Source organism: Acanthopagrus latus, chromosome 4, assembly GCF_904848185.1.
Source record: "Acanthopagrus latus isolate v.2019 chromosome 4, fAcaLat1.1, whole genome shotgun sequence".
Lineage (NCBI taxonomy): Eukaryota > Metazoa > Chordata > Actinopteri > Spariformes > Sparidae > Acanthopagrus > Acanthopagrus latus.
In genome coordinates, this window is record NC_051042.1 from 452399 (window position 1) to 477842 (window position 25444).

At 44.0% G+C, this 25444-nt stretch overlaps 1 protein-coding gene across 1 annotated transcript; it reads left to right on the forward strand.

The window, feature by feature from the left end:
- The first annotated feature begins 1813 nt into the window (after positions 1–1813).
- Positions 1814–25444, forward strand: LOC119018277 (cortexin domain-containing 1-like). Its single transcript, XM_037095811.1, has 3 exons — positions 1814–1914; positions 24717–24798; positions 25205–25444. The coding sequence occupies exon 3, from the start codon at positions 25262–25264 to the stop codon at positions 25442–25444; it is 183 nt and encodes a 60-aa protein (XP_036951706.1). The 5' UTR covers positions 1814–1914; positions 24717–24798; positions 25205–25261.

The following is a 25444-nucleotide window of genomic DNA, read 5'->3' on the forward strand; positions in this document are numbered from 1 at the left end:
ACACACACACACACACACACACACACACACACACACACACACACACACACTCTGATGACCATGCACTCAAAAGCCTTGTTAAACTTCACTAAAGCCGACGAGGACAGTGCTTTTAGTCACTAGTGCAACAAGTCTCCTGCGTATGCTGATGGAAACACAAGAAATCGTTCCAAAGATCTAACGAGGCAGGCAGAGAAATGCCAGGACTGTTGAGCTCATAGGTCATTTCTCACTTCCTCCACCTCAGGTGTGTCACACCGTTAACTAGGGACACGCCATGGATTTTTCAGCCGATACCGATAATTTCCTGCTCTCACACCCATACCAATAACCAATAATGAGTTCACATTTTTGTATTTTAAAAATGAGTTCATAACGTGTAGTTTGTGCACCCCTGAGGTTAAAAGGCAAAGATGGATGATTTATTATTCATAGCTCTAATAAGATTTATTGTGTTGGACTTTCTCCCTCCTTTCTGAACACTGTGGAACAAGTTAAAGTTATGTTGTCTTCTTCTGAACATGAAAAACAATGCCCAGTCCAGTGTCGACATGTGTGCCTGTTGTCTGCCTTGTGTAACTATTAGTCCACTGTCTGTTTAGCTTTAAAATATGGGTTATACATTCAGACAGAAATTCCCTGTTCCAGTTTCAGAGTGCTCAGAGCATCCTCTGTCTGGAGGATATGTTCAGCCATTACTAACATTCAGAGTCCAAAATAGAAAAACAAATGTGTCAAACCATGTTACAAGACATGTTATCATGACTGTAAAGTGAAATTATTCTTCTACACACCCACATATAATCAGGTCACGACTCAAGTTAAATCTAAATGGTCCAAGTCACTTGTGAAATTCAGAATGTTCATTAAATCAAGAGAAAATAATCAGTAGATCTCAGTATGTTTTAGGCCACAGTTTTCATGATTAGAAGCAAAATCAATTTCTGAATGTCAGATAATATTATATAACATAAGATAAGATACAATTTCCTATAAGTACCTTTACTGATCTGCCATAGGAGAAATTCAGTGTGGCACAGCAGCAAAAGGGAAACACTAAGTGTGCAAACAGTACGGTACAGAGGAGCAGCGTGAGAAACAAGTTAACACAGAGAAAAGAATAGAATGAATGAACCATAAGACTAGATGGGTCTGTGCACAGATATCTGTACAGTGCTCATGTTAATGTGCAATCTTCCAAAGATTCTCCAAGATATACACTCAGTGTATTTGTAAGGAGAGTGTCAATGTGATATCAGCTGAGCTCATTGCTGTCCATTTAATCTAATCTGTTGTTTTGGGGGGCAGTATTGGACTGGTGGGGGTTGAGAACCACTGATATAGACTAAAGCCAGATTTCTTCTTTAATGAAGCTTTAAACTTTATCCTGATTAAACCTAACCAGCAGTCTAGTCTTAATCCTGAACTGAGAGTATCCACCATCCTCCTTGTTGAAGTCAGGATGTACAACATGGGACCTCTTATCTCTCTGTTCTGTTGACATTTCATTTTGTATGAGAATAAGGCAGCACACACACACACACACACAGGTTTCCCTGACGGATGCCGGACACACTTGCTGCATCTTTCTTGTGGCAGCAATTGGGCAGCTGCACTCAGAGTGAGAGTGGAGCAGGAGCAGGATGTGTGCAGCACTCTGCTCTGCTCGCTTTGTGGGGCTCAGTACGCAGAGAGGGGATGCAGCAGCCACCAGTGACTCTTTTCCCCCCACGATTCATCCATCTGCCCCTCTCCTCACATCTGCCCTCCCTCCATCCAGCCTTCCCACTAACTTGCCACCCTCCCTGGACTCCTCACCTGTCTTCCTCTGCTCGCTCTCTTTCTAAGCGGTTCCTCAGTGCGGACTGGGAGCCGTCCTGCCTCCAGCAGCCGTGCAGGATGTGAAGGCAGCAGGTAAGAAGCCCTCAGATTCTTCTCTCTCCGCCTCGCTGGCTCTCTTTCCTTCTCTGCACTGCACAGGCAACAGTTCTCCGTCTGTCTGTGCATGTGTGATACAGGCTGTGCTGGATGATGACAGTCACTCATGTTCTCAAGTGTCTGTGTGAGGATTTTCCAACAGATATCTTAGCCGCTTTCACAAGTGTGTGCAATGTTCAGATGGATGTGCCTTTAAATTCTTTTCTGCAAGATTTTTGCAGTGTTGTGGAATCAAAAGTAGAACTAAAAGTATGTTTCCTCTTCTGGGCTGGACTGTTAAAATCTGGATTGGATCAGCAAAATGTTGATGTGGGGGAGATGCTTGATTCAGAGCGGTGTCTTCAGGCAACTTTCTGCTGATTACTCAGTGCCACTGGGATCAGAATCACATTACTGTATATTCTCAACCTGGAAAACCTGGAATGTTCAGCTTGAGTGAAACAGCAGTGGATGTGACATCAAAATATCATTTTCATTATTATTTCACAATACAACATTTGTCATTGCCTTCAAAATGATTCATTATCATTACAGCTATTATCATTATTATTATTATTATTATTATTATTATTATTATTATTATTATTTTCATTAGTAGCAGTAGCAGTAATAGTAACTTTCATCGTACCACTGTCATGCTTTGCATTCATTTGGAGGCGTGTGTGTGTCCACCCACTCCTCTTTGAGGAGTCTCAATATTTCATGCAAAAACTAAAGCTGCATTACGACACAAAGGAGGCGAGGGTTAATGTAACAAAACTGCTCGGTCAGATTTAGGAAGACATTTGTGTTCAAAACGTCATGACCATCAATGCACCCTGACTGTTTTACCTCTGAGCAGCGACTGAGACGAAAAGCAGCCCTGTTGTAATAATGCAGACTGTGTTGGAGTTAGTCGTGTTGTTTACTGATGAGACACTGACATATGATCCAGGATCAGTTAGAGCAAAAGATGTCTTATCAGGTGCAAAAAACTCAACAACAGTAATATGCAAACACAACTGTGCAGTTCTTGAAAATGATTCTGGAAGCAGCTGTTTTATCTTTGCTCAACACGATCACAAAAAAGGATACAGCATCCCCACCGCTGTATATAAGTATTCTGTGAAGAATGTGTGCTTACATGTGATTGGCCCATGCAGCACTTTGCCAGAGGAAGTCAGCTTGCAGTAAAGGTTTAAACTTTTGTTGCCAGACAAGTTGCTTCTGTGTTGCCAGGTCCTCTGTGTCACCAGACTGCCCTCACTCAGATGAATAAGAGCGCTGCCTGTTCTCACACTGGGGAAGACGTCTGACTCCTGGGACTATGTTACATTTATGTTACAAGCATGGACATTGCCTGGAGATTTTCAATGTAATGCAGAGCAGAGCTGAACGTGACTTACAATCTACAAGACAGCCTGCAGGGATGACGGTGGCCAGACTAACAGTGGCAGCTCATTTTGAATGACAGGGCTTGAATACGACAGTTTTATCATTGCTGTGTCTGCACTTTAGTGTTCCTCTCTCTGCTTCATTTAAAGCTTTTATAAAAGGAAACATGCTGGCTTTAGCAGGAGGTTAGAGAAAGGATACAGACTGAGAGTGCAGACCAATAGTTTTCTGTTATCTGCTTCTATATTCTAGCAGTTTGGTTCTATCCCATCTGATTTTGGTCCATAATGATGAATGTACCGGTTCAGTCCAACCCTGACCTCAAACAGTTTGTGTTTGGTACAAAGATAGAGCACGTACCAACAGTGAGAGTCATCATTCAGTGCTGAGAAGACGTGTTGTAGATGTTGGTGTGAGAACAGGTAGGTTTGATATAAATACACTCATTTTTAAATGTTGTTAAAGTTAAATTACCTTTTGGAAAGCCACACTAACAAACCATAGAGTTGGCAATTTTCACTAAATCGCAGAATCCTTCAGTAGACATCAGGATAAGTTCACTGGTCACGGTCAGTCCTGTGAAAGCAGTTGAATAATGTCTTAATGGCTTTATGACATCATAGTGATGTAATCAAGGATATCTTGGTTTAGCCTCAGATAATCCATTAAGGTTTATAACAAGAAGCCTTACACACAGGGTACATGGAGTTAACGTACTGTACACGAGGGGCTACAGCAAAGACATTTCTGAGTTGCATGATGATGTAGGACTCAGTGTTTTGGAGCTTGGCCTGTATTAGGATCTCTGCTGCTTTGAATTGGTCATTCTTTTTGACTGTCTCCTACTATGCCGAGGAGATGCAGTACCAAATCACCATAGTTCTCTTTAGCCACTTTATGGCTCGTACCCTTTGAATTCATCTGATGACTATTTAGTATGTGTGTCTTGAGTCTTGCTTGTTGCTGATCTCTTTGACTCTTGTGGATGAGTGATCCCCAGGGGAGCAGCAGAAGACTGGGAGAGAGGTTGAAGGTTGGTGTGTTTGAGTGCAGAACTACTGCCTATAAACCCTAGAAAGCACACATTACCAGAGCTACTGTGTGAGTTAACGGTTTGAGTCATAGGAACACAACCAACAAAGTCAACCAGTCAGGTGGAGAAGAGTGGGTCCTCCATGGAAACATGATCCATAACATCGGGACAGAGACACCGTTCACCCTGTAACAAGACAGTTTACCACCATAATGTTACTCCATAGTTAATAAGAATATGAGTAGAATTGATTACTACATGTCATTGAAGGCGTCACATATCCACACTTCAATGTCTTGGAACTAGACCCAAGTAATACATTTTCTTAAGTTGAATACTTGAATACTACACTGATACTGTGTGCACACAACTACAGTCAGTACAGCTGAAGAGTTACTTTAAACACGTTTCTCAACACTTTCACCAAATACCTGTTAAAATGTAGTCAGTAATATAATCCAAGTATCACTATATTAAAGTGAGGTAAACTGATTACTTTCCATTACTTTTCGGACTAACTCCATACCAAACATATTGGAATAAAGACGAGAGGAACGATATTTCAACAAGGTAACTTTTAATTTTGTCTTAATAGTGAGTGTATGTTCTTTGGTTTCACTTAAGACCAGTAATGTTGTGTCATGTGTGCACACGTTCATGGTCACTAGTATATCATTATTTAGTCTGAATTTGCAATGGTGTTAGTAATCCGATTTCACATCTTTTTGTTCTGTAATTGCACTGGAATAAATGTTTTAATTATGTAATCCCCATTCATGTATTCTTTTATTCTCAAAACCTGCAGTGGAGATAAAAGTATTACTAATGCGGAGGTTTGTCTTTAGCCAGTCAGATCATCTGATTGCTCACGTTACTTGACGTGTCAGACTTTGTCAAAATGTCTCCCTGATCTCAGAGATTAACCTGCTGAGGACACAAGTTGTGAGGACACACCTGAAGAAGACTCTGGAGAGGCTGGTCCTTGTCCATCTCTGCTCCCTTGTTAGGCCATCACTGGACCTGGTCCAGTTAGCCCAGCAGCCTGGACGATGCCACCGTCTTCCTCCTACACAGAGCTCTCTCCCTCCTCGAAGAAAGCCTGGGAGCACAGTGAGAATCAGGTTTTTTCTAAATTCTCCAGCGCTTTCAGTACCATACAACCTGTGCTTCTGAGGGACTGGACAGACAACTTCTAATGCACTTAAGAAGAGAGGTCAAAGCAGCTTCTACCTGCTGAGGACTCTCATGAAGATTGGAGCGCGCACACACACACACACACACACACACACACACACACACACACACACACACACACACACACACACACACACACACACTCATTATCCCAGCGTGAACATTTTGGGAGTTACGTTTTTACTAATATTTTCTATATTTTTTTACTTTTACTTATATTTTTTACTTGTTTTATTTGATGGTCTATATTTCTGCTGTCACCTTTCCTGCTGTAGTAAAGCAGATTTCTCTGCTGTGGGACTCATAGAAGATTATCTTATCTTGTATACATCCAGAACTGTGCTATGTTCATCTGTGTTGTTTCAGAAGATCTCTGTCATCATCTAAGTTTTATTTTCCAGGTACCTCACCTCTCACCTCAGTGCAATCTTATGTGAAACAGCAGACATCAAGTTAAATAACATGAAATACATACATACATACATCTCTAATTTTCAGCTTTGAAACCAATATTTTTGTGCTTGTGTATGTCTGCATAGAAATCAGTCAGACTGTAAGCCGTTCCAGAGGCCAGTATCAGAGTTCCATTCCACTGAAATATTACGTTTCATCACATTCACAATTTACGCCAATAAATTGCTAAAACAATAAAAGTCTTAATATCTTGGTTGAGGGAGTTGGCACAGAGGCCGATGAGGCCTTTGCAGTGAAGTATGGTGCGGAGAAAATACTACAAAAACACTCCACCATCCATCACGATGTCAGCAGAGGTAGAATATAGAACCTGCTTTATTGAATCTAGTGTAAAAGGCAGTGGTTAGAACCATACAATCAGTGTGTGCTTCTGCTGGTGGAAATGTGGAGTCTGGTAGTAAATTAACTACAAATATGAACTTTTCCAATTCTGAAGTGCGCTGAGTATGTAGCAGGATCCTCCTCCATCATTTGTCACTATTTCACTGTTCACTGAAAAGGGTTCAATCAGCATTTATCCCATGTGAAATACCTGCAGAACCATCTTTACACCAAAGTTAGCATGTGTACGTGGGTTCATCACATGTGGGTAAAGCTGATAAAACCTCCACATGGACGAGTTCGGCTCTCTGTTGTGTTTCCTGGTGTGTCATGTTCCACATCATGACCTCAGCAGGAAAAGGGACCAGTATGACCTCATCATACTGCATGCTATTACTCAGTTAGCTCTGTTAGCTCTGCTTAACATTGCACACTGGAAATCAATTCTTCTTCTCTGCTCTAAAAGCCAGCACAAGAAAAGAAAGGCCCTTTTTCTAAATGAGTCAGTAGAGGAGTCTATTGGGCAATATTTTACTCTCTGGTGAACCTCACCAGTCAAACTCCAGCATGTTCAGGATGCAAGACTGTAATTTGGAGAGTCGGCAGCAGTTCTGCCAATTTGAACTCCAGCAACCTTATAAAGCATTTGAAGACACATCATGGAGAGGAGCATGACAGAACCGCTCTCCCCGTCTCCCCGTCTTCATGTAGGCTGAAACACGTGCAGTCAGCTTCACTACTGACCTCCATGCTGCTTTCTACCATTCACTGTTATCTGGCTGCTGCATTAGTGACTTTAAATGTGACACACCAGAAAAATAACAGGAAGGTTGTGTCATCTGTTACCTGTAAGCTTCTCCCAAGGTGGATCAATAGAAGAACATCTTATCTTATCTATCTTATCTTTACCAGGAGGAGGTTTGTAGATGAGGCAGGTGTAGACATAAAACTCTTTCTTTTGATAAAGCTTATAGTCAGGTCCTGCACAGGTGATTAGCTGTGCTGCCACAGGTTTAGACTGCTGATGAGTCATACCAGAGACTGAGCCCTGCAGCACCCCACACCCCTCTTCTTCTTCTTCTCCTCCTTCTTCTTTTGTTGTTGTTCTTCTTCTCCTTCTTCTTCTTTTCTTCTCCTCTTGTTGTTCCATTTCTTCTTCTTCTCATCTTCTTCTTCTTCTATTATCTCTTCTTCTGATTCTCCTCTTTTTCTGTGTGCGTGATTATGTTAAAAGAGGTGTCCAGTATCCATGGAGTCACTTTATTGGTGTACATTCCTGTAGATACATCACATGTACAAGGTGTTTTGGTGCAGGTGTGAAGTCACTGTTTCATGAACAGTGAGACCATCAATACAAGAGCCGGAGATAAACTCCAGTGTATGTTCATTTTGGAAGCCTACACATGTTGCTGTCAGATGTATTGAAAGTGATGTGGGAGCTACTGAGTCTTCATGTCTTCAAAGATGGATCCAGTTCCTGAACCGGGAAGCTAGAAAACTAAAGGCTGTTTAAAACCATCTAATGTAATAAAGAGACTGTGTTCTAACCTGAAAGACACCTGAAAACACCTACTGTTACACTTCTGCAGTGTGGAGGTGAACTGATGCAGTATGTCACACTGGTCACTGCTCCCCCCACTGTATGTGTGTGTGTGTGTGTGCGTGTGTGTGTGTGTGTGTGTGTGTGTCACTGGATGAGTCATTCTGACAGATCAGAGCTCCGTGACGTTGCTCTCTGTTCTCGCTGCTCTGTCCTGTAGCAGTGATGTCAGAGTGTGATCAGTTGCCTTCCCTGACTCGGTGGTTAACCTCGACCCGTCCTTGCTCGGTTAGCTGCAGCTTTTCAGTGGGAGAAGTCCATGTGAGTGAGAGGCCAAGTGCTCCACAAAGACTAGTCAGTAAATAAGTGCTGCTTGATAGATGGCCTCCAGGTGAAAGCCCTGTGTGTGACCTACCTGTCCAGCCTCCCTGCAAACACTGTGTCTCTCTCTATCTTCAGAGGGTTAGGGTTGCTGGGAGTTTGGTGGTGGGGAGCTTCAGTTTGTGTTTGTGAGTTTTCTCCTGCTGTGTTTATTGTACGATTGTTTTCTAGTGATTTATGGTTATTGTTGGTGTGTGTTTGGCCTGACCCATCTGTTTGGGTAGAGGTGGTTCTCCTGGCTGCTGGAGAACGTGTAGGACATGCCAACCTGAGTTATGCCTCCAGAATGAACAAAGGTGTGGTTGTTTTCAGGGAAGAGGAGCGTTTTGTGGCTGAGTTAACGGTGAGCAGCGTCTCTCTGAAATGTTTGTCTGCAGGTTTCCCCACTTATCATGCCCTCCACCCGGTTCATCGTTTCAGGGGCTCCTTTAGTTCAATACCAAGAAGAGCAGAAGACGGACAAAGGTAGGCAGGCCAGGGAACAGAGAGCTGATTCAGGTAAAGAGGACATGACAGGAGCGGAGGATGCACAGGCAGCAGGAGCAGACAAAGTTAGTGGAGAAAGCAGCAGAAAATAGCCGACAGCTGAATTTGACCAGCGTCAGGCTGCTGGTCCAAAGCTGAGAGGGGGAGAACCTTCTGTTAAGGAGTGTGATGCTGCTAATGATGCGGAGGAAGAGATGGAGTATGACACCAGCCCCAGTCACACTGCCCTCTGAGAGCAGGGATCCTTCACCAGTCCTCCTCATCCTCCTCCGTGTGAAACCATACCTGTGTGAATGGATAAGAGGGTGGTGTGGAGCCGAGGTGTGTCGGTCTGACGGTGTTCACAGTCCAGTAACTAAACAGATCCTTCACTCAACACAATAAAGATAAATGTCCCACCCAGCTACGTTACCGGACCGAACAACAGTACTGAACCAGTCATGTGTTCATCCTTGTCGAGAGAAGCCATGACAGAGAGCTGGGATGGCATGATGGGTCTGTGCCTCCCTGCTAGAACTGGAGAGGCGGACTCTCCTGCTGTATATGTGAGTGGAATGGGAGAGGGCGGGGCTTTAGGTTTTTTCTTGGGAAGAGAGCGACCAGAACGGTCTGAAGCTGAGTAAGAAATGTTTCTTTGTTTGTTTTTGAGACTATATTTAAAAGTCTTCCTATTTTTTCCCTGCACAGCCCCTGGCAGTGTGATGTTTTATCTCCCACCATGCTTTGCTGCACCTCACCTTAGGACAAATATGTGTTTCCCTCCCTGACTGTCTCTCCTGCTGGGGGCAGTGGATGTGGAGGACATCCTGCTGTCTGTAAATACAACAGTGTTGGCAGACTCCGAGTCTCTGGGGAAGAAAGCCTATCAGCATGAAGGTTTGAAACGTACGTAAAAGTGTCAAGGTGGACCACATTTCCTGGCAGCAGAGCAGTCCCTGTACAAACCCTCTGCTGACAAACGGACAGGTGACGTCCATTGGAGGATTACATGGGATCATAGCTACATACAGAGATCTGGTGATCCTGGCTCACAGGACGGCTGTCCCCTCTGCTCACAGATAGAAATCATACACCATCTGTTAAGTCAGTGTCCCAGACTTGTTGGACTATTGGACTACTGCAGTCATAGTTTCAGAGCTTAGAAATACATTTTACTTTTGACTTTTTATCCATAGTCCTCACTACTCTGCAAAGGGAAATAATATACTCACTAATACATGTCATTCCAGGGCCAAATTAGCTACAGGAAAAACTGTGTGAGGGGTCACAGGACGTGGTTCTGATGCTGACGGGGCTGCTGGCAGCTCGGATCAGGGTTGGAGTTCTACAGAACAACAAAAAGACAGAAGTTTTTGGAAACATTTGAGGTGTGAATGATGTGCTGTGCTCCGTCAGAGAACACTGTGGTTCTGCACTCTCTGATCTATTACCCTTGGCTTTTTCTGTTTGATTGGGGGTTTGAATGAATTAGATTTTATGTAGTTTTTTGATCAAGTGAGACCTGAGGAGCTCCTGACAGACAGAGAGACAGACAGAGACTCTGTTGGTGCGTCTCACTCCCAGCAGCTCTGCAGAGCTCCTCAGGTCTGTTGCACCACAGAGATCTTTGATTAAACTGGGACATTTCCTGGAGCAGAAGGTGGCAGCAGTTTATTTTTGACCTGCCCAGAGGGAGCTGCTGGATTTCTGGATGCTGACCTCCATTGTCATGATGTGGTTAATTCTACAATGATTAAGAATGAGCTTATTTGTTTTAAGCTCTCAGAAGCTTTAAATAAAGTACAAGTCAGATCACTGAGCAGCATTTGAAGACTTTGTTCTAGTGAAGTCACCGTGTTCTCAGACCTCAGTGTACATGTGCATCATTTGGATAACTAATGATGATTCAATGGCTAAAACTATGAGAAAAAGATCATTGTTTAAATAAACAGAAATGTTCTGTCAGTGACGAGCTGATTAACTTGTCATGATGAGAATGTGGTAGAGAGGAGTCTTCATTTCACTGAGATAACCCACACTGAGGCCTGCGGAGGCTGCAGAGCTGCAGACCTCCCTGTAGCTGTATTATCTTCTCTGTGCTCCTGCTGGACTGAATTACTGTGGCCTTTCCACCCAAGCCTCGTTTGTGGGAATTACAGGACCGCCTTTGTCATTCTCTTCACCGGCTCCCACTTCAACTGTGTTCAGCCTGACGAAGAAAAGAGAGAGGCAGAGTGAAAGGCTCAGCGCGATGGTCCCTGGAGTGCAGAGCAAACACAGAGTGGGCAGGAGGGCAGTGGAGGGGAAGGGGGAGTGAAACCAGCTCTGCTCATACTCTGCTCTCCTCCCATCTGGCTCTGCCCAACACAATGAGCAGTCAGTGAATGAGTTAAATACAGCAGATGTGGGCTGTGTCTCGCCAGAAGCCTTCCACTTCTTGAAAAAAAATATAGAATATCCCCAGAATTACATTTTTGAATGAAGATTTTTTTGTACAGAGAATCTTAGTGTTTTCAGACACTTGATGATGATTTTACCCATCAGTGAGAATCAAGTCCCTGCTGTGCTCCAGACATCCTGAACTCTATCATAACACATGTTGTGTTCATATTCAGGTTTACTTGCTGCATCTCATGAAGAGTTTGCTGCTGTACAAACACAGTGCTGTCGGTCTTTCTCTCCTCAGGTCTACACCCAGACCTGGTCTCTTTCCTCTCCAGTATTCTGAGTCAGAGCAGGCATATTTCCATATTTCCCTCTCGGCTTTTCACTTATTTGGGGCCTCCCTATTTATTTCTTTTCCTCTCCACGGGGCTGGCAGATGGGCTGTGATGAATGGGAGTGCAGGACACACATTTTTCGACCCTGTGACTCACAGAAGCAGAGGGGGAGGGAGAGGATTACTGCAGCACCCACAGGAGACGGGCTGGGGTGGACTTTGAACCACATTTGAGATCAGTAACTACCCATGTGAGGCTCGCATCACTCTGAACAGTTAACAGAACTGAGCATTTTCTTGGTTCTCAGACCAAATTCAAAACTCCATTTACAAATGCATTGGCAGACCTGATCAATATATTCTGTCAGACAAAACAGTTGAATCTTAATTGTTTTCTGCAAGACTAACAGTTTTGTAGATGTGGAGCGGTGCTCCAAACAGACACATGTTATATAGGTTGGTAAATATGGTCAAATGAATATAACAATGAATAAAACAGTATGTGTGATTAAGGGGCAAAGGAAAGCAATGTAAAACCAAATGTTGTTGGTCAAATAAAGTAATTTATTTCCAGAGAGGAACTACAAGCAAAGAGGCCTGTGGAGCAAAGCATGAGCAAACACAAACTGGCTGACTGAAGGAAACTCAAGAGTAAATAACTTCACCAGTCCAAACAACATTCACAGCAGCTCCTGTCACTGCACAACAAGTTATATCCATGTGTGTGTGTGTGTGTGTGTGTGTGTGTGTGTGTGTGTGTCTGTTCTCACTAAACTAGTCCCTGGGTCGTTCACTCAGTCCCAACACACAGCAGAAGTCTGCATGGTTAACATGGTTAACACCTGTGTGACACAAGCAGATGGAGGGCCACACAGACATGATGTTCACATTCACCCTCCCACATTAACATGATACCCACTGTGTTACTGCAGGTTTAAATACACTTGCAAAAATGTAAATAATCACTCACAGTTCACATCAGCCACTGAATTTTACCAGTCAGTTCAGTCACCACTTTAAGTAAAAGAAACTACATTTGCATAGCAGAAACATATATGTGGTGGTATGGCTCTGTTCTGGGACCTCCCTGCACTTCCATGTGCACACATGGAAAGTCTGAGGCAGGGAGAGCAGCAGCCAGGAGCCCCAGAATGACCATACCACAGCAGCAGCAGAGACCCCACCAGGAAACAGAGCAGAGCAGTCATCAGTGACAACAGAAATTGCATAGATTAGTCAGACACAGCATGAAAAGGAGCAGCTGCAGGCTTGTGGAGGAAGCAGCAAAGGAAGGTAGACTAGAACAGTTTAAATAAGGCGCTCTGTGTGAGATTAAGCAATCTGATGTATAGAGGAGAATCAGCTGATGAACCAGCTGGTCCATTAGCTTATGTGGGCTAGCTGGTGAGCTGAGCCTGCCTGAACGTATGCTATATTCAGTTTCAGTCAGGACTTTTTTTCAACTTTTAGTTGAGATGGATGGATTTTCAAGCAGGCTGTTGGTGGATGGATCAGTGCAGATGGAGCTGTATATCTGCAACAAGTCCTTTAATACAAGATGGCTGCATTTTGTGGGATTCAAAACAGTGAACCATGAAGGCACATGTGGTGGAAAATTGACAGGCAAGGTAGCTACAGAGAAGGTGGCACAAAGGGAGATAAAGTAATCACATGTTTTTAATGTTGATTTAACTAAGCCAGATGGCATTGTAGCAGGCAGCAGAGAGCATGTAGGTTTGCAGGGCTGTGCTGAATCTAGCACAGTTGAAATTAATCCTCCATTCATTTCAACTGTGCTAGATTAAACACCAGGTCATTCTGGATGGTGCTGCCTCTGCACCGTTGGCAACATCTCTGAAATTAAAACCGGGACAAAGAATCAGCAGCGTACAAGGAGCGTCCCTGTATGTTTGAGAGCATAAACACATCCATCATTGTGTTGAATTTGGGTCGTCCACTAGTCAAAAATCACGTAAGAGATGTAGCACAAAAGGCAGTTTACAGTTGTTTAGAAGAGTCCAGCAAAGCGCCTCTGACAAAGAATCCAATATTTTTGGGCTGTTGTGACATCCGAAGGTGAGCCTAACTGAGAAATACATTTTCTTTCTCCATTTAACACCAAATAGATTCCCCTACCAGCTTTCTTAATGAACCTAATGGCATCATCTACTGAAGCCTAAAACAGGGAGACGAGTGCCAAAGGAATGAAACTACTGATGCTTCGAGCAATGTCATTATGAGGAGCAGATAAATCAATGATTAGGCACATTTTCCCAGAAGATTTAAGGGTAGCAATCCCAAGGATTAATGCAAGACGTTGGGAAGGGCGATAATCAGATTGACCAATCATGAATCCTTTCTTAACCTCCTTCCCAGTAATGTAAGTTATTAGTTATAAAGCCCTGAAACATTCTGCAGTTAGGACACTTTCTTAAAGCCTTTCCCAGCTCAGGGACGTTAACCAGGGTTGATGGTTATATTTTCTCTTTTCCTTTCACATAAGGCAGGTTTGTCTCAGGCATGCTGAGTTTGGATGCCCATCTCCATAGTAGCTGCAACCATGAATGTATTTACTAATATAAGACTTGCACATCTTTTCCTTAAAAGTACCCTCGGCTCTCCAGTTGGGGGCTTGGGAAAGTCTTGGGTGGTTGGACTATAGCCACAGATGCAGATCAGGGGAATGAGAGAAGGAGCCACAGATTGAGAAGGAGAGAGCTGGATGCTCAGTGAAATGTCCTCTTATATGAGCCAAGTCGACCACGGACCAGTCCAGTCACAGTGCTGCCACCTTAGCTGCAAGCTGCTATATTTACCAGTTTTCAGACTCTAGCAACTCTTTTTCAAATAAGCAACTAGTGACTTTTTCTGGTGGAGACTCTGATGTGAAAGCATGTATCCTTCTTACACTTCTCAGTGAGCAGCAGGTGCTGCCAGGCCCCTCCCCTGTCCCACAGTCCTGACAGGTGGCTCAGCCCTCCTGCAACACTCCCTGCATGGCCAGTTATACAAATTAGCTGATGACGTCATTTAGCAACTTCTAGGACAGCCAATAGTGACTTTCCTCACTGAGGAGTTGGCAACAGTGAGTCACAACAACCTGTACTTATCTGTACATGAAAGCATCCAGGTCAAACTGAACCACCTGCATATGAACTGGGTACCTACCTCCAACACACATCACTGTGTCCATGTTCAAACCCTCAATGAGTAAAGTCAAAGAATGTCACAGATGAAAAGAGGAAAAAACTTCCACTCAACAGTGAAAATGGGTCAGACTGAGCCAAAACATAATAGGATGGTTAAATCACAGACTGAAATATTTAATGTGTCCCTTGAATCAAATTTCCAATTGCATCAGAGAGCAGGGCGCTGCTCCACTAGGACCTGGAGGATGTCAGTCAGTCTGGTACCGGTCTCACTCTGGAGAACAGTCATGTGAGCCGGCTGCAGCTGTGACAAACCCTGAAGAGGTTCTGACAGTAGATGGATAAGTGACGTAGTATAAGGGATCATTTGTTAGGGTATCTATCTAAAACAAGTTTCAAGTGAGTGTTTAAAAATATATGGTTTGCTCTTGAAAATATTCATCAGCAATGTACAAAACAGACTGTCTGCAGTGGAGCTCCCCTTCTCTGGAACTAAAAGCTCGCTTGTCAGCTCAGGGTGATTTCTGTTGTTGGTTTTCTGACTGACTGAATTGTCTTCAACAATGAAGAACTAAGGTTGAAAAGAAATGAACTGTATACTCAGTGAATGAATGTCAGCCCGGCTGAACTAAAGGAAAGTATTTGGTTCAGTATTTGATTTGTGATGCTACAAACAGATGTGTTTTACTTGGTTATTTCCTGGACTGTACTGTAGGCTTACAGAGGTGGAATGTACTTAATTATATTTACTCACTCAAGTAGCGTGCTTGAGTAAAATTTTGGGATACTTTTGTGCGACCTCACACTTCAGCTCCACTGTATTAGTCGGAATGTGTTGTGTGTCTACATTTGACTGACAGTTTTAGTTACTTGTTACATTAACAGTCATCTCTTATTTAAAAGTCCCATATCATGAAAAACAGGTTTTCTCTGGTCTCACATATATAAGCTGCTCCTCCCTGAGCCTGCCAACAAGCATTATTTTTTTAACGACAATGTGCCGGCTGCGGTTCGTGTTAGCTTGTGTGTGTGTGCTAACCACTTCACATCGGACTGCTTCAGTAACAAGGGTCAGTACAAAGCTGGCTTTGCCTCGACACTGACCCTCGTAAAAGGATCAGTCCCAACCATACCGGACCCAGCAACTGCACCCGAGCCACCGAAAAGAGTCACCGCGGTTTAATAGTATTTATAGTTGCCTATGAGTCTGGTGAAGTCAGCTGGAAAATGGTTAGCTCCGCTTCGGTCCACTATGCAATGGAGTTTGAAGCGAGTTTATTGTTAATAATATCACGATGGAGCTTGGTTGTCACAGTAAAAAAAAGTCTGGAAACATGCAGACTGGAGACAGAGACGATGCGAACAGTGTTCAAGAGTTTGGAGACTGTTGGAGACAAACACAGCTTTCGCTAGCTGTTAGCCATTAGCTTCATGGTAGTAAATGTAACAACACATACGAACAAACTAATATTATTCAGACAGACTAACCATTCTGAAACGTCCTGCGGCAGCCAGTCTGCACTGAGTCTGTACTTCTTCAGGAGCCTCTCCTTCTGGGTCCAATTCTGGGTCAAACTGGTAAGGTTGAACGAAAGTATCTCGGCGAGCCATAGCGATACATGTATACATCCACCGTAACAATAGCGCATGCTACTGCTAGCATAAGAGGCCTCCTCTCCCTGAGAGGGGCGTGTAGCAGGCTAGTAGGCGTTGACAGACGGCGCTCATTAGCATTTAACGGTGCAGGTACAGAAACAGCCTGCTCTCAGTAGAGCTCACCTGAGCGACTTTTAGATTTTTCAGGACCACGGATGGGTTTGGGGCGATGCATATTGAATACAGAGCTGTTGGACCTCTGACAGCTGTGTGAAAGTGATGAAAAACAGTATAATATGGGACCTTTAAACATTTGATAACGTCATAAAACATGATACAGTAAGTTGTTATGGATCAAACAACCCAACACTATAAAGAACAGTTTAAACTGGCTCCACCTCCATAAGCCACAACATGACATCCTGCTTATATGTTAATGTATCGATAAATATTAATACAATAACATTACATACATTAAATTAAGAGAGTAGCCAACTGATAATTACTTGGATTACAAGCTGAGACAGCTGAAGAAAACCTACTGAAGCAGCAACCAACACAGATGGTTCACAGGTGTAAATGGAGACCAAAAGAAGGAATTCATTTATTTATTTATTCATACTTTTTAACTTCTTTGTTGAATGTCATCTTCTACTTTTCAAAACTCTCAACTGAACGTGGTCTGAAGAACAGTTTCACAGCTCCAACATCTACATCCCCAAAGTCACCCTTTATTTACAGCCCTGACACTGTCGCCTGCTCACACTGTCTCTATCCTCCACTCCCAAAGGAGGGACTTTATCACTGTGTGTGTGTGTGTGTGTGTGTGTGTGTGTGTGTGTGTGTGTGTGTGTGTGTGTTTGAGTTAAAGAACTTCCCATGATTGCTGCCTGTTAATCACCTCAGTCAATTATAGGAGGACTTTTGGCTGGATGTCACCATATATCACAGCTTAAGTGATAACGCAGACAGACAGCATTTATCTCAGGCAACAGCACTCAGCTTCAGGCTTCAACAGTAACACAGGTAAGGTACTGTAAGTTCAGTGTATGATCCAACAACCACCACATCCACTCCCTGATCTGGACTTTCCTCACTCATTATTCTGCTGCACGAGCTTCAAGAAGTGACACTGGAGCAGCAACTCCATCCACAGACTCAGAAGCATGGACACACTGAGCAGGCTGCTGTAGTCGACACGTTCTGGAAATGAACCAGAAGAAATAAAATATGAAAATAAAAAACAACATCAGGCCAGCATCATCTGAAGAATGTTATTAAGACAGATCTCACAATGGAGCGGTTCAGCATGCCTCACTGCAGTTGATAGGGTTTAATCTCTCTGGTATTGAGTGAGGAGTCAGATGAGATTATTGATACATCAGTTCCAGAGGGAGGTCCTGAGTACAGTACTTATAAAAGCATTAAGTCGTCTTCTCTCAGTGTCTATTCAAATTCAGCTATATGCTCTGCAATAACAGAGTGTTCCATTTATCATTAGCAGTCTGAACACCACAAATTATTGGACTACACCCTCACTAGATGTGCCCCAGCAACTGCAAACAAACCTGTTGGTGTTTCTGTGAGAAGTTACGCACCATTCTGCACACCTTCAAACACTAAAACAGAGAAAACTGATGGGAAATCTACAGAGACAAATATTCTACAGTCACATCTGTTCCACACTAATGGCTGAGTGAAGGTTAGTATTTCCTGCAACTTCAAAACACACAATTTGATTTTTTCCTGACCTTCACGCAAACAGTGACAAAGACAATGATCTACCATTAGAGTATACAGAGTATAAAGAAGAAGAGAGAGAGCAAAGCTGCAGCAGAGTCCTGGTCCCAGTGGTAGAAGTCGTATTCACATCCGTTATTAAAAGCTGCTTAAATCAATATGCATATTAATTGTAACACTGGGTCAGATAGCTTCCGTGTGCTGTGGGCTCTCTGGTAGTCATCAAGTTATTATGGCCTGTACATTAACTGCACACAGTTCCTCTGTGGGCTCGTCACCATCTGATAGACTGTCAGGATGGTTGTCAACAGAAATTCACAGAGGTTTAGGCAGTTTTAGACGGTGACTACACGCCCTGAGAGCAACAAAAACCACCTAAGAAAGAGAAAAATAATTTTCTTACCAGCCAAAAACTTTCTGTGCCAAACCTATAAGTCAGTGGAAGTCTGTCCTGTGTCCCGGGCCAGAGAGCTGAGCAGAATCACTGCATTTTAAAGCCCATTCATCACTTTAATTAGAAGTCCATAGAAGTGCCATTACCATTGATCACCACATGACACGTGTGGCTCTGTATCTCTGCTGATTTTTCTTTTTCTTGTGCATATATTGCTGCCTGTGTCTGACGTAGACAATGCTTCAGTGTTTTCTCAGTAATAATATAATGTTAATATCAGATGTGATGTGTCTGATCTGATCGAGGCCTCTGTTAAGACTGTCTGCTATGACAGTAACCAGGCTGATAGCCTCAGTTAGAGTATTATGTAGGATACAGTATCACTGGTGATGATGGTGATGACAGCATATCAAGGGGTGTGTTACCGCTTCCAGAGAGCTGATAGCCAACTGGCTCTTCCACCTCCAGTGACGAGCACATGCAGTGGGAAGAAGCTCGGCTCACACCTAACAGCCCATCACAGGAAACTTTAACATCTTTTTGCACACTTCTTTTAATTAGTTGTTGTGACAAAACTGATCCACGTGGGCTGTGAAGGTTGGTGCAGGGAACATGTTCAGTTCAACAGGAGAGGAGGTACAGAACATAATCACACCACCCACAGAGAGCAGCGGGCCTATTAGACAAAGCTTATGTGATAATTATACAAATCAAGACAGACTGCTGATTTTTGTGTCTATCCAAAGTTATATAGGTTATATATGGGGTTTAAAATGAGTTCATATCAAATTCGAGTCAGTGGTAAGTTGTTTGGTGGTGCAGGACATCCAAAAATCCATCAGTCAGTGTGTGTCTGTTAAGTCTTTAAACTAGATAGTTCCACACTAATAATGAATGCAATCAGGTCGCACCATTAGAAATGACAGACTGTCTGATCTGATCTAATTGCCAAATCAAAAGCAGTAAACACTACATTTATTATTATTATTATTCAATGCATTAAGTTGGTAATGTTTCAGTTAGGTTCATGACGATCTTGCCTCGACTTAGAAAGTAGTCAAAAAAAGTAAAAAGTAAAACTTTAGTCCAGTTTCCTGTGTTATTACCAACTTCTCACAAAAAATGATGAAATTCTTAAATCAAGCAGGAAGTTCAACTGTGACGTTCAGCAGATCTGTGATGGATGTGATATTATTAAACCTGATTATACTCATTCCTCCACAGACCTCCTCAGGTTTAAGACCTTTTAACTTCTTGTGAATGCAGTCAGAGTCAGTGAGATTCCTAACAGAGACAAATCCTCTCCTCTCCTCTCCTCCCCTCTGCTCTCTGTTTCTGGTGAGTGTGAGCTTGAGCAGTAGATTTGTGAGTGCCACAGAGTATTGAATGGTTTGTTTTCCCTGGTTTTCTTCACCTGTCATATGTGTGTCATCAGTTAAGCTTTATTGATATTATTGCTTAGTGTTAGTTGAGGGATCTTCAGGAGAGATGGCGGCCCTCCATCTATACAGCAGGGAGCAAAGAATATTAGGTTGGAGGAAGTTTTGTTGGCTGCTGGTGAGCAGATAGGACACGACAAACAAGATTTTGTCCGCACAAGCAGTTGCTGGTGCTGGAAACTGATTCTGGAGGGAGTGCTGCAAGGCAATACTTCAGGAACTTGAAGCTACCATAAAGAGCACTGTAGAGGGCAGCGCTGCCAGTGGTTCCCAGCCTGCGGCCTGGTCCACACCTGTTCCTGTCCCTTGGTCTGAGGTCCAGCCAACTCCTGTTCCAGTCCCTCGGCTGGGCCTGCAGAGTCCTGTTCCATCCAGTCCCTCGACTGGGCCTGGCAGAGTCCTGTTCCAGTCCCTCGGTTGGGCCTGGGGAGTCCTGTTCCAGTCCCTTGGCTGGGCCTGGTGGAGTCCTTTCCCAGTCCCTCGGTTGGGCCTGCGGAGTCCTGTTCCAGTCCCTCGGCTGGGCCTGGCGGAGTCCTGTTCCAGTCCCTCGGCTGGGCCTGGTGGAGTCCTGTTCCAGTCCCTCGGTCGGGCCTGCGGAGTCCTGTTCCATCCAGTCCCTCAGCTGGGCCTGGCAGAATCCTGTTCCAGTCCCTTGGTCAGGCCTGGCGGAGTCCTGTTCCAGTCCCTCGGTTGGGCCTTGCGGAGTCCTGTTCCAGTCCCTTGGTTGGGCCTGGCGGAGTCCTGCTCCAGTCCCTCGGTTGGGCCTTGCGGAGTCCTGTTCCAGTCCCTCGGTTGGGCCTGGCGGAGTCCTGCTCCAGTCCCTCGGTTGGGCCTGGCAGAGTCCTGTTCCAGTCCCTCGGTTGGGCCTTGCGGAGTCCTGTTCCAGTCCCTTGGTTGGGCCTGGCGGAGTCCTGTTCCAGTCCCTCGGTTGGGCCTTGCGGAGTCCTGTTCCAGTCCCTTGGTTGGGCCTGGCGGAGTCCTGTTCCAGTCCCTCGGTTGGGCCTTGCGGAGTCCTGTTCCAGTCCCTTGGTTGGGCCTGGCGGAGTCCTGCTCCAGTCCCTCGGTTGGGCCTGGCAGAGTCCTGTTCCAGTCCCTTGGTCAGGCCTGGCGGAGTCCTGTACCTGTCCATAGGTCAGAGGTCCAGCCTTTGTCGGCAGCCTCCAGAGGGTCCCAGCCTTTGCTGTCAGCCTCCTGTGGTTTCCAGCCTTTGCCAGAATCTCCCCAGGACCTCACTTTGGCCCTCCTTCAGACCCCTGCTGCCCTCCAGGCCTTGTTTGGGCATCTGATTGCCGTCCCTTGGGAGGGGTACTGTTTGGATTTTACCCACCTGTGTCTTTTTTTTTTGTTTCTTCTGTGATTTTTACTCCCAGTGTTCGTCCGTTCCTTCCCTCACCTGTCCGTTTCCCTCCTCTCTCCATCTGTTCCTTCCCTTCATTAGTTTTGTGGTTATTTAGTCTTGGTTCTCCTTCTTGTTTTGGTCAGTTCGTTCTTTCTCCCTCAGCCTTCGTCCATGTTACTCCACCTTTGTTCCGTGTTCTTCCATCTTCGCCTGTGTCTGCCTGTTCTCTACTCTGTCCTCCCCATTGTGTCCTCCCGCTGGTGTGTTCTGTTTTTTGTTTCTCATTGTTTTGCACTTTGTTAAAACTCCACAGGTCGTGTTAACATTTGTGTTTTTAATTGCCTCGGCTTAAATCTCCCTCTTCTACCTGAGTCTGTGTGTGACTGGTTGCAAAAGTGTGTTTGATTGGGTCATAACACACTTGGTTTTAGCTCTTAGTTGCTACTTTCTTTTTTGTTTTCATTAGTCTCTTGTTTTTCTTGTTTTTCAGCTTTGGTTGGTAAAGCTCACTTTTATCCTCCTATTTCCTGCCTCCTGTGTGTGTCTGTATGTGGGTCCTCACCTTGCTAAAACCACAACATAACATGCTGAGAGTGTTGAATCATCATTCACTTGTGAGGTCCAGGCTCCAGATAACATCATTGCCTCAGATTTACTCTCATCAACTTTGTAGCCTGAGATTGGGCCCAGTGTGTGCAGACATCATTGGTGCAAGGATCAAGGACAAAGGGTGTGTAGTAGTGTGGTAAAGTGCAGTAGTATATCATCTGTGAATAGTGCTATCTTATGTTGTCTCTCTCTTTGGTCCGTTACACAGTGACTGTGTGGATTCTGTCTGATGACTCCTGTCAGAGGTTCAATCCTGAGAGCAAATAGAACTGTAACTTCAGTGTTATAGTTTGCAGATAACCTCATTGTCCCTCTCATCACTGCTTTAGCTCCTTCCCACAATACAGAGGGAGAAACTCTCTCATCATCATTGAAGACAAATAATCAATCAGGTGCCTCTGAAGTTCCTGCTGAAGTGAGGGGTCAGTCAATAATGAGACACGAAGTCTCCAATATTTAAAGTGCTCTTCTGATCCCAAACACATGCTGAGTGTGACCAGGCCATGATCAGAGATTGTGTTGGGCTCTACATAACTATCCTTAACTCTGTGTAGCTCTTTTTTTGCAATGCTGAAACAGTCGATCCTAGAATAACTCCAATGCATCTGAGACATAACTAACTTCTCTCTCTCTGGGGTGATGAGAATGCCAAACACCTACTAATCCTGATTCCTTCATTATCCCCTTAAGATTCACACTTTTTGGGGTTTTGGCTATAGTATCTATTGGCAGTCTCTTATATACAATTAAATCTCCCACTGTCAGGAATATCCTGGATAAGAGCAAGATTCTTAAAAATTCTTGAGTCTTCGTTGGGAGCAAATAGATTCAGTGTAGTCACTTTTACGCTCTCTGCTGTTCCCACTAACATCACATATCAGCTTTCATCGTCTTGGATCAGCACTTCATTATGGTAATACATTGATTTATTAAGAGGGATAGCAACTCTTTTCTTCCCTTTGATACAGGAGGCAATTTACAACTGATCCACCCACTCACACTTTAGTTTTACATGTTCTTTCACTGTTCAGTGTGTTTCTTGGATCAGAGCGACCACTTGAGATTCTTAAACTGACTGAAGAGTGTTTTTCCCCTTGATGGGATTATTTATCTGATTTATGTTATAACTAACACAGTTTATAATGACCATATATTTTTTTCTGTAATATGGATATTATGAATATGGAGCTTAAAATAACTAATATGAAAACATAGAGAACTTCCACAGTACCAACTAGTTTCAGCAGGACCAGTTTGAAGAATATGGGCTTGTTTTGAAAGACTGTCTGTTCTTGACTCCAAGTCAAGCAAAGGACAGTTTCCTTCACTGTGAGGTCAAGACATTTCACAATGAGTCCTCTGGTGTTTTCTGCAGGACCCCGATCATTTCGTCTTTTACAAGACCGACCGTATCCCTACCTTCACTGCCCTCCGGTACTTGGTACATCCTCAGGTTATTACATTGGAGTCTGTTCTGGAGGTCCGCACACTACATGCTGTTCAACCTGTACAGTTAACAAACCAACCCTTGTTCCCAGCTTTCTCAGCTATTCTCTCCACAGAGCCTGGTCAGCTTCATTCTTGCCGTGCTCAAGTCCTTGCTTTGGCCACTGAATTGTGTTCATTCTTTGTAAGCCACGAAAGAGCAGGAGGACAAACTGAGCAGAGAACAGCAGTGAAGGTGACAGCACCTCTGTCCTGTCCCGTCCCCACGTCCCTCAGCTCTGTAGCCTGGGTGGTGGAGCTTATCTCTGTGCAGCAGAAGAAGGATTTATAGAGTTCTCTGGTCAAGAGAAATCACCATGAAACAAAATAATTGCTCAGCTTTCCTACTCACATGCACTCTGAATATTGATAGTCCTGTATGCCTTCAGATGAGCTTCTCACAGAGAGCATGTGCTGTTGTCTTCATGTCCACAGAGACAGTCTGAGTGGCTCATGTTTCCCAGCGGGAGCGTGGAGAGGGTGTATATCATACAGCGTTCACATCACGTAGGGTGGTTTCTTTGTGTTGGGAGGAGAATTTTGCATTAGCTTAGTTTGTTAGGGTGTACTGTGAATTTCAACCTGAAGCTGCTCTGGGTTACTCAGTTAATAAAGAATCCCTTTACTTAAAACCACTCGAGCTGAACATCTAGGTCTCTTGGTATTTCCTTGCATGAAGTAGAAGTTGTTCTGTTACCCAGCACATATATTGAAGATTCAGCCAAGTATGTTCATAATGCTAGTTAAGGATCCCTCACAATAATGATGTCTTATCTCTGATTTACTGCTGTTCCAACTTCTCTTGAGACTCTAGATGGAAGGTATCTCCACAGAGTTAGCTCGGTCATTCCCATGCTCGTGCTCCAGTTCAGTTTATAAATTAACTCTTTTATGAATTCATAAAAAGTGCTTGAATAAATGTGCTCTGTCATCATCCACAGTGGTTGAAAATGACTAACACTGTTGTTGGTGCAGACCTAATGTGCAGCCCGAGGAGACTTGAACCATGAGGAACAAAGTTACAGTAGTTAGTGTTTGAGAGGATGGGCCTTCCCACTGTGCTTCATATAGAGGAAAAATAAATCATATGCTGCAACCGCTGAAACAGATTCTGTTATAAACAGTCTGTTTTTTAAGAACGTGTTCATTGAAAGCATTTCAGACTGGAGTCATTATGCGTCCAGCAGGTGTCACCATGGTGAACGTCTCTCTCTGAGACGGTAGGTTTGGTAGGCTGGACTCCATGCTGAGCTTCATCAGCAGGTTTGGTATGCATGTTACTGTTATGGTGAGGGAACATTTTGTGTTTTTATGGACTTCCATCCTGGCCTCTAGAGATGTAGAGGTTTAAAAAGGTGATAGTGTTAAGGTTTATTCCATTGTGAACTACAAGCTATTTGTTTTCACATATACGTGAAACATTTGAAGTTCTTTCATTGTGCTGTTCCAGAATACCAACATTTCATCCAAAAAACCTTTCCTCCAGTTTTATGTTTGTTCTGAATGGATTTGCCTTTGTGTTTTAGATGACCTCTTCCTCCGAGTGTGCCACCACCAGGGCTGGATATGCTGGGTCAGCACCTGTGCCCATGGCGTCCTGCCTTATCTGTAAGAAGTTACGATCCTAAAATCTGAAATCATTTTTGTCAAGACCATATTTTATACCACCACCATATTATGACCATATTTCAGGGGACAGTTCATTAGGAGGTGGGCTCTAGAAGTGTTTGAGAGATACATCTGGAGATCGAGGTTAAGCCTATGTTATTTTACAGTGCAAGTATATCAGCTTACCACATCCACAGATACAAGAGTCACAGAGTCCTGCGGTGGAAGCAGAGTGATTACAGAAGACTCACCACTCACATCTGAGGAAAATAATCAAAGTTCACAGATAAACATGTAAAACTGTGGCGTGAATGTGGCCTCAGCATGATGCAAGTTTAGTGATATCATCCGTCTGCCTGCTGCTTGACAGAACTGATCCATCCTCTCCCTCTGTGTGTGTCTCCAGCTGGGTCTTCAGGATGGTAGCAGGGTGTGAGGACAGCAGCAGCAGACAGCAGCAGTCATGGAGGTGGAGAGCACCACAGAGCCAGCCTTCGTGGATGTGGACCAGGGCCTGACTCTGGCCTGCATCGCATTCCTCTGCCTGCTGCTGGTGGCAATGATCATCCGCTGCGCCAAGGTCATCATGGACCCGTACAGCGCCATCCCCACCTCCACATGGGAGGAACAACACCTGGATGACTGA